The sequence below is a fragment of the Castanea sativa genome, chromosome 2, assembly GCF_040712315.1.
Source record: "Castanea sativa cultivar Marrone di Chiusa Pesio chromosome 2, ASM4071231v1".
Classification (NCBI taxonomy): Eukaryota; Viridiplantae; Streptophyta; class Magnoliopsida; order Fagales; family Fagaceae; genus Castanea; species Castanea sativa.
The window spans coordinates 9,633,221-9,645,622 of NC_134014.1; the positions used below are offsets into that span (position 1 = coordinate 9,633,221).

Consider the following 12,402-nt stretch of genomic DNA (forward strand, 5'->3'; position numbering starts at 1 on the left):
AATGGTGAATGGTGTTTAATAGCATTGATGCAACAAATAGAAAATTTTGGTGGAAGGCAAGTCCAAGAAGGTAAGCATTTTGCTTTTAAACATTGGGACATGCTTTGTCTACTAATAAAACATGGAAGACTCGTCCTTTGTAGATGCAAAGACTTTTTTTTGGCAATATTTACAAAGGTAGTTTGGAAAGTTGCCACAAATCACAATGGCCTATGAGTTAGGTTATTAAGAAGCAGTTCTAACTTTTAATATATATATTTTAGTTATGAAGAACCAAATATCAAATCAGGGACAACTTGCTTGAGGGGATAAGTCCAAAAATGCCTCTGAATAGAGAAAGCTAAAAATTCAGTTAAAGTAGGGAACTTGTTTTCTAGTTGGAGATGGATTAAGCATTAATGCTTGAGAGGAGCCTTGGGCACCTTGGCTTAGGATTTTAAACCAAAACTGAAGCGGGGATTGGTAGAAAGAAATTCATTATTAATTTGTGGCAAATCCTGATTAATCCAACATCAAAATTATGGAATAAAGTGAAGCTCAAAGAGGTGTTCAATGAGGAATCTGTTCAGCCCATGCTTAGACTTACTTCACCCTGACTTCAAAACCAGCATGTCATGGAGTGAATGAATCAAGGGCATCGATTTAACCAAGATGGGCATGAGTGATGGGCTACACTTATGGAGGAAGCTGTGGCAAGTAATAATCCACGAAAACTTCAAAGTTTTGTTATGTATAATTGCTATGGATATCTTGCCAAAGCTTAGTGAATTATGGGAGGTCATTGTACAAAAAGCAAGAAACATCAAATGCTTAAACCCTTCGGAGATTTGAGCCAAATTTAGTAAGGCTTAGTAAGAATACGTAAAGGTATCAAAGATTAATACTTAGACAAAGTCAGTGAAACCTAATACAAAATGGCTGATGCCACCTATGGGAATTTATCAGTTAAATTGTGATGCAGTCCAGCGGCAGCTTAATACATTTGGCCATTTGGGGGCTAAGGCGAAAAATGAAATTGAGACATTTTATATATTTAAATATGACTTAAAACAATTAAATTTTATTGAAATTTTATTATCTTATTTTAAATGCAAAGTTATTACTAATTGATATGAACTATGTAGAATTTTTTTTTATAGAAAGTCTATAGACACAAAAAAATTTGACAAAACTTTTCATACTTATTGATGTGATAGAATGATAGTGGTAAGTAAAAAAGTGATGTTAGTGGTGGATTTAGGTGAAAACTAGTAAAAATTTGATAACTCAATTATTGTGAAAAATGTTGTGTTTCTTTTTTGTGTATTGTTTTTTTTTTTTTGTTGAGAATTGCTACATTCACAATAGAACCCATCACTTAAATTTTTTTTTGCCATCAATAACAGCCCGTAATAACCTGCTACTTAAGATTTGTAGTAAAAGTGTTGTGAAATTTTTTGTAAAAGTAGCATTTTATCTATTTTTTATTTTTTTTCATTTGATAAAATTATTATTTTATTTATTGGCTAATATTTGGGATTAATTAAATTAAAATTTGTAGCATTTTTTATATTTAGGGTCTTAGGCGATTACATCAATTGCATTTTGTTTTAAGCCAGTACTGATGCAGCCTTATAAACAAATAAAACAATAGAGCATTATGGATATGGAGAACATTAAGTTTCTTTCTTTTTTTTTTTCTTTTCTTTTTTAGAGAATTTCAACCTATGGCATCCGCTCTTTATTATCAGACCAAGATACTAATTAGTTTTTGGTGTAAGCGGGATTGAACCCCAAATCTCTTATTCAACTATCAGATTTTACCAGTTGAGCTAACTGGAACCCATAACATTAAGTTTCTTTCAATTGAATTTAATTTTTGTTTGGCAAGTAGATTTGCTAATGGAGCTACCCATTGGCTTGGCAAGGGGGCTTTAAAAATGAGTGTGTTTTGAAGTTCTGATCATTTTTTCCCCCATAAAAGCTTTTGAAGCTGGCTGGGCAAATTTTTGTAAAAGCTTTTGTTTTTCAGCAAACAAAAAAAAAAAAATATATATATATATATATATATATATATATATATATATGTATGAAAAGGATGGTATTAGTACTACACAAACAAGTAGGCGAACAAATATCCTAAAAAAAAAATGGGCAAACAATTATTTTGATTTTTGAAAAATGTATTTTTCTCATATGATTTTGGAAACTGAAAAGGTAAGAATTCTCAGTAAATAAAAAAGAAGTCATAGATAACACATGCTGTCAATCCGATCAACTAAAATCTGATGATGTATCACGTTTCTTTTCTTATTATATGCTACTAGTACAGTTGAGCTGATGTTAAAATACGGGCCATACGGCTAACAGAAGGCAGTTTTGTACGTGTTTTTGTCTCGACGTAAAAAGGATGTACAAATTGTCCCAACACATGTCTCTCTCTCTCTCACTCACACGTGTGTGCCCCACACACACACATATATATATATATATGTCTTTGCTCCTTAGGGCATATGACATATATATATATATATATATATATATATGTCATTTTTTCATTAAAAAAAAATTAAATGATTTACTAATATATGTCCTTAGGACAGACATTAATTATCTATTTTTTAAAAAATTTTATGAAAAATTGAAAAAATTATTTAAAAAATTGATAATTTTTTCATTAATCCATAAGAAGTTTTCTGAAATAGTTTACTAATATATGCCTTAAAGGTATACATTAGTAACACCCTATATATTTTACGTTTATTTATTTTTATTACTTTATATTAATTAATTAATTTTTTGGGCAAATAAATCTTCAAAAGTTACAACATTGCAAAATTAGGAAATTATTTCACTACCATCTTGGCTAGTTTCCTGTTTTTCAGTTAAAACTACATTTAGCACTTTTAAAATGTATCAAGATAATGTTTTACTCCCATCTTGAAATAAGTATTGTTTTATTTTATTTTTGATGGGATGTATTGTTTTAGAGAAATGATATGTTTACAACATTTTCACAACATTTTTACAACAAATCTTAAATGGCAGGTTGTTACTTGTTGTTATTATTGGGGCAAAAAAGTAATCTTAGTATTTGATTCAAATTTGAACCAATAATAACTAACCACCTATGATTGTTGTGAAAATATTGTAGACTCATTATTTTATTGGATACCAGATAAGGTTACATCCCACAGCAAAATAAGGTTTCACCTGTCATTACGGCTAGTTTCCTGTTTTCAGTTAAAACTACATTTGGCACTTTTGAAATGTATAAAGATGGTAGTCTTTTTTTAAAAAAAAATTTTTAGAATCAATAGAGGAGGTAGTTTATTGCCCTTAAAATAAAAAGAATTTCATAACAACTTGTTTATAGTTTATTATTATAGTAGTCTATCGTAGAATCGTATTGACAAAATGAGATGCCATTACTTATTATACTCCTCAAAAAGGTAAGTAAAACGTCAAAAATCTTGTGATGTAATTGAAATTTTCTGCTAATTCTAACACATATATTCATGACTCAAAATTTTAAATCTTCTCCCTTAACAATTAAATAATAATTTAAAAAAACAATACAAATTTCATAAAATCTCATTTTTACATAATTTAAAAGAGGTAATTAATAGACAATCTGACCTCAATCAAATTATTAAAAAAAATCACCTAAAATTGCACTTACTCATCATAATTTTTCTATTGATTGAGGCAATGAAATAGTTTAATTTTAATTTTTAAAATTAATAAAAATTAGATTGCAGCCTTTTCAATTATCAAAAGCCAAATTCAAACTATCTATTTTCATAAACAAAATCATTACGAACAAAAAGAGCCAAAAAAAAAAGAGTACTATTTCAAATTCCATGTACAGAGTGGTACACCGAAGTCACAAAACCCTTCCCACTTCAGACTCACGTGTCAGCCAACAGTGATGTACACAACGCCCACTTCAAGCAACCAATCCCATCACGCTATGGGGCCCCACAATTAAATCAATCTTCAAAATCAAACGCATCAGATACTTTTATTCACAACTCAATCCATCTCCAGTCTCCACCCAATCAAAACTCGAAACGTCATCGAATATACCAAAACCCACGTGTGAGCAAGATACACCCAAAAATCAACGACAACACAAATGAAGAGCGCGTTTAAAAACCCAATGGCACAATTGAAAATAGAAATACACACACACAGTATAAAACCCAAAGGCTTTAGCGTTTCTCAGCTTTCTGTCTCTCTCTTTGGGCTTTGGCGGCTCTCAAAAAATTTTCGAAGCTTTTGCTTTGCTCTCTCACTGAAACCCTAATTTTCTCTCGCAGAAGATAATTTTTTTTCACACAAAGAGACTTATTGAGACAAATATAAAGCTATAATTTCATATATATTTGTTTATATTTGAGAGATTTGGTTTTTGTTTGCATTGAAAATTGGAAATTTTTTGGACCTGAAGCTTGAAGAGAACGATAATGGAGGGTCCGGTAGGGCAAAAGGAGAAACTGCAAGAGTTCGCTTTGGTTTCAGTCTCGGACCTCGCTTCGTCTTCTTCGGAATCTCATTCTAAGCCAGTGGTGGCTCGGTTCTCCGACGATTCTGGACTCGCCGAGCTTCGATTTCACAAGGAATCTGAATCGGCCGCTGCTATCAATGTTGATCTTCGAACTGCTCAGGTTTGGCTTTGCTCTTCACGATTTTGTTATCTGTTTCGGTTTTTTAATTTATTGTTCGTTTGGTTGCTGAGAAAGTGGAGGAAAAGAAAGAAATGGAAAAGGAAATAGATTAAAATTTAGAGCATTATCGATATTTTTATTTTATACTTGACTGAGTCAAATAAATTCAAGTGTTGTGTTAATCAATGTGGTGTTTGTGTGTGTGTGTGTGTTTCTAAGAGTGAATACTCTTTACTCTCTTCTATTGGTTTCAACTTTGTTTTGGTTTGATTGTTCGTTTGGTTGCTGAGAAAGTAGAGGAAAAGATAGAAATGGAAGAGAAAATAGATTAATTATTTTGAGCGTTATTGTTATTTTTTGTTATTTGGTGAATAAAATAAGTTTATTGAGCCAAATAAAGTCAAGAATTCCTTATTTTATTATTTTGGCTATATGTATGCATTTTTGTTTTTTATTTATTTATTTTTAATCAGTGACGTTGTGTATAAGAGGAGTGTTTTTATTTATTTATTTATTTTTGTGTTTTCAGATATTCAAAGTAAGCTCTGTTCAATCAGTTTGCCTTACTGAAGGGTCTGATTCCACTGAGGAGGTACGGAATACAATTTGAATTTATAAATGTTATAGTTTATATAGATAGATAGATAGATTTGTACTTTATATTGCTGAGTGAGAATGTGGTGCACTAGAAATATCCTTGCGTGTGCGTGAAGATAAGTATCTTAACTTTATTTGGGTCTTTGCTTGGAAAACTGTGATCTAACCAGTGCATTTTACTTTTTAAAATATGCAAATTGATGATGATTAAGGTCATGTTTGATATATACTTGTAATGTAAGATTGTTGAAGCATTGTGAAATGCTCACGTCTCTTAACAGTATTACTTTTGAAGCAGAAGACATCATATTCAAGGGGAGTCACTGTCCAATTTAGAAACGAAGAGGAGAGCAGAGCCTTCCATTGTGCATTTAAGCAATGGAAAGAGGAAGTTCTTGAAGGTGCTGCTTTGAAAATTTGCTCTCCCCTGCCCCCTTTCCACTGGTTTGAAATAGATGATCAGATAAAATGAATAGATAACAATAAAGAAAGGAGTTGCGAAAACTTAGTTTGTTTTATAACTCCAGTTATTTCCTCGTAAGTTGGTTGAAGTTTGCAGGCAGAATGCTTATTATTTAGATTTATGAGATATGGGAAAAATGAAATGCCTCAATGTTATATCTTTTTCCGATATCTTTATGCATTACAATACTTTTTTTTCCCCATCTGGTGGATATTCTCTTTAATGAAAATGGGGAGAACTTACCATTTAATTACATTATAAAACTTACAATGGTCATTAATCTGTGGAGGAGCTAGTTTGGAAAAAAAGAATCTGAGTATCATAGTAATTTGCTAATTTGTAAGAGAAATTTTATGCGGTCAGATTCAATACACTGATGTCATTTAGGGTAAATTCTGATTGTGCATCTGATGCCTCTTAAATCTAAGCTGTGACCCTGTTGGTTGTGTGAGAGACAGAAATATGTTTTTGGGTATCTGCAGCACCCAGTTCATATATAATGGCATAAAAAAAAAGGAATAAAAAAAATCAATGCCTATTGCCTATTCTTATGCTATCTATACTTTTTTCAGAGTTCTGCTTGTTCTGTGAAGTTGTGTTTTTAATGTACTTGCACATTATGCTCTATGCCTATCTTTTAATTGTTTGTCTTTCTCCCCTGTTTCAGGCAAACCATTACCAAATGGAACAATTTCAGCTACTAAAAGCAAGTTTGATGACAAAATAGAGGCATCTTCTGCTAAAATGTATTTCCATTATTATGGACAGTTGTTGCATCAGCAAAATATGTTACAGGATTATGTAAGAACAGGTAATTTCACCAGACTATGATCTGTTCACTGAATTATCTTACATTACGCTCACTTTTAAATTTCTACTTGAGATAATCCTTTATGCTGCAAATTCATATTCTACGTGTGCATTATCAGCTTGTACATGAATATGCCAGGAAAAAATGGCATAGTGGATATGTTATTGAATATTAATAATCTTTGTCTCAGGAACCTATTATGCTGCCGTTATTGAGAACCGTGCAGATTTTTTTGGTCGTGTAGTGGTAGATGTTGGTGCTGGCAGTGGTATTTTGTCATTATTTGCTGCTCAGGTAAACCTAGCTATTTAGCCTAAGAAGCATGGACACTTCAAAACCCCCAACGTGTCTGTGTCGAACATGCCGGGGACACCTCTACATGTGTGTCATCGTTACGTTTGGGAAAAAAATATTTTTTTAATTGAAAAATAATTCCTTTAATTTTAGATGCGCTTTTAAAGATTTTGATAGTCATTTATTTTGAAAACTTATAAATAAACATTAAATATGCCTATAAATCAATAAAATATATATTAATTAATTAATCAATTGTGGTATCCCAACTTGTCGTGCCCTAATTTTTCAAAAATTTTCCATCGTTAGCATTATGATTAAATGATTAAATCCACAAATTCTGCTTTTGGGATGAATTGGTAATTTACCATCCGTGTCCGTGTCCGTGTCCGTGCTTTATAGTATTTAGCCAACTAAGTTTATTCTACCATGTATAGTGATGCGGTTTTAAAGATTTTGATAGTCATTTATTTTGAAAACTTATAAATAAACATTAAATATGCCTATAAATCAATAAAATATACCTAAAAATATATATTAATTAATTAATCAATTGTGGTATCCCAACTTGTCGTGCCCTAATTTTTCAAAAATTTTCCATCGTTAGCATTATGATTAAATGATTAAATCCACAAATTCTGCTTTTGGGATGAATTGGTAATCTACCATCTGTGTCCGTGTTCGTGTCCGTGTCCGTGCTTTATAGTATTTAGCCAACTAAGTTTATTCTACCATGTATAGTGATGCTTGCATCTTTGTGTCTTGTATGTGGATATATATCTTTGGTGATTTATTTTCCCCATTTTGGTTGATCTTATTTCTCTTTTCTGCCCCAACTAGGCTGGTGCAAAACATGTTTATGCTGTGGAAGCATCTGAAATGGCAGAATACGCACGAAAGCTTATTGCTGGGAATCCATCATTGGGTCAACGGATTACTGTAAGATGTTATCACGTCACTTTTATCTTTCTTCCAATGTGAATATTTGTCGGTTATCTCATTCAGTACATGGCACTATGTCACCTAAATATAGGTAATTAAAGGTAAAGTTGAGGAAGTTGAATTGCCAGAGAAGGCAGATATGCTGATCTCAGAGCCAATGGGTAAGCTTATAATTAACAGCAGAATCAGCTTAAAGTGTTCTCAAAATTTAGTGGTTACAGTGTTTTTCTGATATAGAATTTCATTTATATGCTTATAGGAACATTGTTGGTCAATGAAAGAATGCTAGAGTCCTATGTGATTGCAAGAGATCGGTTTCTTGTTCCTAATGGGAAAATGTTTCCTTCACTTGGAAGGTAAATCAAACCCTTTAAATGGCCTCTTATTTTCTGTTTGTCTGGGCTTCTTTTTACTTAATTGTTGCTAGTTTTATCATGTCTGCCTTAAATTTATACTATTCTCTTGAAATTAGAAAAATGATTTCTTATTCAAAAATAATATGCTCCCTCCTTCCCAAAATAGATGAGGGTGCTTTTCTCTTTGGATTGTTTCAATATGTATGAGTTTCCAAAAACAATGAAAGATTATCCATTTAACTTCCCATGTTACCCTTCGAAAACACCATTCTTTGCCCAACTAAGGGCATTTTAGGAAGATTGTTATAATTAGTTTGTTTCATTAAAATGTGTGCCATTTGCAAACTCCTATCCATTTGGGGATGGACTACTGAATGTGTAGTTTGTGCATGGGAATTTTATTTACTTGCAATTACTGTGGTTGTTTGTGATTCATTGTTGTATTTTTATGCAATTATGGAATTAGCACTTGCAGATTTGGTTGACCATCATACTGACATTCTGTGTCCTCTTAGAAGATTTTTCAATTTAATTCTTGATACTGATAAATGTACAGTCACTTCTATTTGTCCTTTTCTGTAGTCATAACAGCAACATCTAATGTAACTCTCATAGTCTGGTATTTAATCCTTGTCCTTATCTTTTTGTGTTTGCTAATGAGTCCCATAAAACTAACTGAAAATTTGGAGGTAGTGAAAAATGTTCACGACCATGAATACTTCAAATATTTCATTATTATGTTGTTAGTTTATGTCAAATGAGGATCATTAGGTGTGCACTTTTTTATCTCCTCTTAGTGTGTTGTGGAATGAATTTGATTTATAATATCTTACATCTGTTACTTTTGGGTTCTAATATTTTTATGTTGATTACTCATGTAGGATACATATGGCACCTTTCAGTGATGAATATTTGTTTATTGAAATTGCAAATAAGGTGCGTATTTGAAGTGATTTTGCTATAATTATCATCACTATGTTCTTTGTACTTTAATGATGCAAAAATAATTAGGGCTAAATACTCAGAATTGGTATCAGTAATATTGGAAGAGACTTATCTTTTTCTAAGAGGGGCTCTTTGAGGAATATAACTGCCACCCTTTTTGTGGTTTTTCTAATCCTTTGTTACCTATCACCAAAAAGAAAGGGAATACTGTTCCAGTGGCATGGAGGTTCACTTCTTAAATGCTCAGCTAGCCACATACATGCCTTAGGCATATTATATTGTTATTTATCTTTTCCAAGCCTTGCTATCATTTTTCATATGAGAAAATCTAATGTATTATTATTTTTTTCTGGGTGCAGGCCCTCTTTTGGCAGCAACAGAATTATTATGGTGTTGATTTGACACCCTTGTATGGATCTGCATTCCAGGGGTACTTTTCTCAGGTACATAATTCTTGTATATTTCTGAAATACATCAAAGTATTGTTCCCTGTTTTGGTTGCCTTCAACAAACTTTGTCTATCTTTAAACATATGAAAGTGCATTCTGAATGATCTTATGCGCTATTGCTCTGTATGTGTGTGGGTGGGACCGTGGGAGGTTGTGTTAAAGTAAACTTGGGCACCTAAAGGTCTCTTATATCTAGTCTTATTCATTTTTTGGAGGTTAAGCATGGTTTTTCTAGGGGACTATATGAGATATCTTCGTAGAAAGATCAGTAACACCTTTGTTTGGTGCTCCAGTTTCAGTTTCAGTATTGGCTCTAGAAAACTTGATCAGTCCAGTGGGATTAAAATAGAGTGGAGGACTGTATGACCTTCTTGAATGCTTTGTGAGTGATAATTAACATGCCTGAATGCTAGGGGTGTGTTTTGCGTGTTTGCATGCCTGCATGTAGTATTTCATTGTTTGTTCTGAAGGTAATATTCTTCTGTTGTAATAACTATTTACTACAATCTGGTGATGCTTTAGTATTTGATGGGTCCTGTTTTACTCTTCACACAGCCTGTGGTAGATGCTTTTGATCCAAGATTATTGGTCGCTTCTCCAACGTATCATGTGCTAGACTTCACAAAATCTAAGGTACGACTTAACTATACCTGTGACATGTCACATTTACCACGTAGAATAATACCCTTCAGACTCATTGAGATACTAGTTTTTCTTCAAAAAAGGATCCATCAGAAGTAGAATATTTTTGTTCGTCATGAAACTTATTTTCAGCTAAATTAGTGTAATTTAGCATGCCCTAGTGAGTTCTGCATTTTGCTTTCAAAGCATTTAGAAATGTTTCCAAGTTTTTGACAATGCAGAGCATAACATAGAAAGATGATCTTATGTTGTACTAAGTTTCTTCTCATAGTAGCTGTATCTTCTTCCTTGTTTAATCAGAGTTCTCAATTCATCAAAATAGTGTATTTCTTTTGATGCTTATTGTTAAATCAGAATGCAAGTCATCTGAACTTTTTCTTTGTTTCATCCTACAGGAAGAGGATTTATATGAAATTGAGATTCCGTTGAGATTCACTGCTTCTGTGGGTGCTAGAGTGCATGGGTTGGCTTGCTGGTTTGACGTATTGTTTAATGGGAGGTAATCTGTTGAACTTGCTCAATAATCTCAACTTGTACATTTGCACAGGCCAGCATCCTTCCAAATTTTCTTCACTATGCATGGATGTGGGTTCCATCCTGTTTAATCTGTTATTTGGAACTGCTTTGATTGATTGGCAGTACTGTACAAAGATGGCTTACCACTGCCCCTGGTGCACCAACAACGCACTGGTACCAATTACGTTGTGTCCTCGCTCAGCCAATTTATGTCATGGCAGGACAAGAAATTACTGGCCAACTCCGCATGGTTGCCCATAATGCTCAGAGTTATACATTATATCTTACATTGATGGGTTTGTTTCTGTCTTCTCTCTTGTTTTTGTATTGCTGATATGTTTCTCTGGTTATCTAACAAGTTATAGTTCAACAGCTAAAATGTGGGGCCCTGGTGCTGAACAAGGAGGAATAATTCAAGCATCATCATGCAAACTTGATCTTAAGGAGCCCTACTACAGAATGTCTCAACCACAAGCATATCCATTAACCCAAGATCAGCAATCACATCCACTAATTAACACACAGGTATTACTTGTCATCACATTTGAGCTAAGCTTCATACTCTTGTACCCACAACTTGAACCCAACCTTCATCCTATTCTTATAGGAAGAATAGGTACTATATCAGTTTAGTTCATTGGCACAGTTGGCAATTATTCCCTCTGAAGTTCTGAACCCAGGCCCTTGTAGTCTCTCTCCCAACACACCCCCCCCCCCCCCAAACATACGGGTTTTCCCTGCATGCACTTAATTCTTACGAATAGTGTTTTTTGCATTGAGGAGAATGGAATGCAATAATTTCCGCTAACTAGTTCTGGCCTGAAATGTTTGTGTAATATGCTTGAGTTTAATCATATAAGCGTTTCAATTTTAGCAAATTTCATCAGTTTTTTAGCTTAAAACCTGGAGCACATAGGGCAAAACCTTAAACCTCCAATTATGCATGTGGCTTTCAGTTGGACGTTTTTCTTGCATTTGTATATGTGATAGCTGTTGATTTTGTCCTCGTCAGTGTCAGAAAAGGAGTGACTTTGGTTTATTATTGACAGGATATACAAATTCAATCTCAAGATTTTGAAGAAGCTGAGTTAATGCAGCACCCATCACCAAATTCAGGTGCTCAAATGAATTCCATGGCGGAAAATAATTAAATTTAGAAAGTGCCCGAGGAACATTTTTAACACGGGCATCAGTTTGTATCATAAAACCTGCTTTTCCCTTGACAGTGCAAGAAATAGGCATCAGTCCTCCAACTCTATTGTAACACCCCCCCCCCCCTCTTTTTTCCGCCCTGCTTTTAGGTCTGATCCCTGTAGATTATGGGTACATGGTTTTACTATTTATTATTTGTGTGGTGCAGCAGATCGTGTACAATACATCATAATTTAACCATTTAGGTAATAAAAATACCGGTTGGTGCAGAATCAAAATCTTTGGCTTTTACCATGATTTATTGATGTGGCTAATTTAAGGTATTCCACATCTGCTGCTACGTGGGAAGGGCCTTAATGCAAAAAAGTTCAAAATATCTGGAAATATTAGTGGCAGAGGCACTTGGGCCAGTTGAAAATAACAGGTTTGGGCCAAGCTAAGTGTCTTGTTGCCTGGGTGATATTAATATACATTGCCAATACGTAGAGACCGGCCATGGGCCAATGGCACATATAGGCCCATTGCACGGCCATATTATGTGGCTATGTGTCGTAAAGCCCTTTCAAAAGGGGATGAATTTGTCTGG

At 33.5% G+C, this 12,402-nt stretch overlaps 1 protein-coding gene across 1 annotated transcript; it reads left to right on the forward strand.

Annotated features, from left to right (window-relative positions):
• Positions 1–4,170: 4,170 nt before the first annotated feature.
• LOC142625663 (putative histone-arginine methyltransferase 1.3) lies at positions 4,171–12,094 on the forward strand. The gene is made up of 15 exons (XM_075799337.1): positions 4,171–4,649; positions 5,179–5,241; positions 5,545–5,647; positions 6,377–6,520; positions 6,711–6,814; positions 7,655–7,753; positions 7,848–7,917; positions 8,016–8,112; positions 8,994–9,048; positions 9,417–9,500; positions 10,062–10,139; positions 10,544–10,647; positions 10,788–10,960; positions 11,038–11,189; positions 11,714–12,094. Exons 1-15 carry the CDS (start codon positions 4,449–4,451, stop codon positions 11,813–11,815), a joined length of 1,629 nt encoding a protein of 542 aa, XP_075655452.1. The 5' UTR covers positions 4,171–4,448; the 3' UTR covers positions 11,816–12,094.
• Positions 12,095–12,402: the final 308 nt, after the last annotated feature.

Bases quoted from the DNA above. Each gene is read 5' to 3' on its own strand.
- LOC142625663 (XM_075799337.1), top strand. From the start codon at position 4,449: ATGGAGGGTCCGGTAGGGCAAAAGGAGAAACTGCAAGAGTTCGCTTTG. The intron at 6,815-7,654 runs GTAAACCTAGCT...TGCCCCAACTAG, and splicing joins TGTCATTATTTGCTGCTCAG to GCTGGTGCAAAACATGTTTA. The intron at 7,918-8,015 runs GTAAGCTTATAA...ATATGCTTATAG, and splicing joins GCTGATCTCAGAGCCAATGG to GAACATTGTTGGTCAATGAA.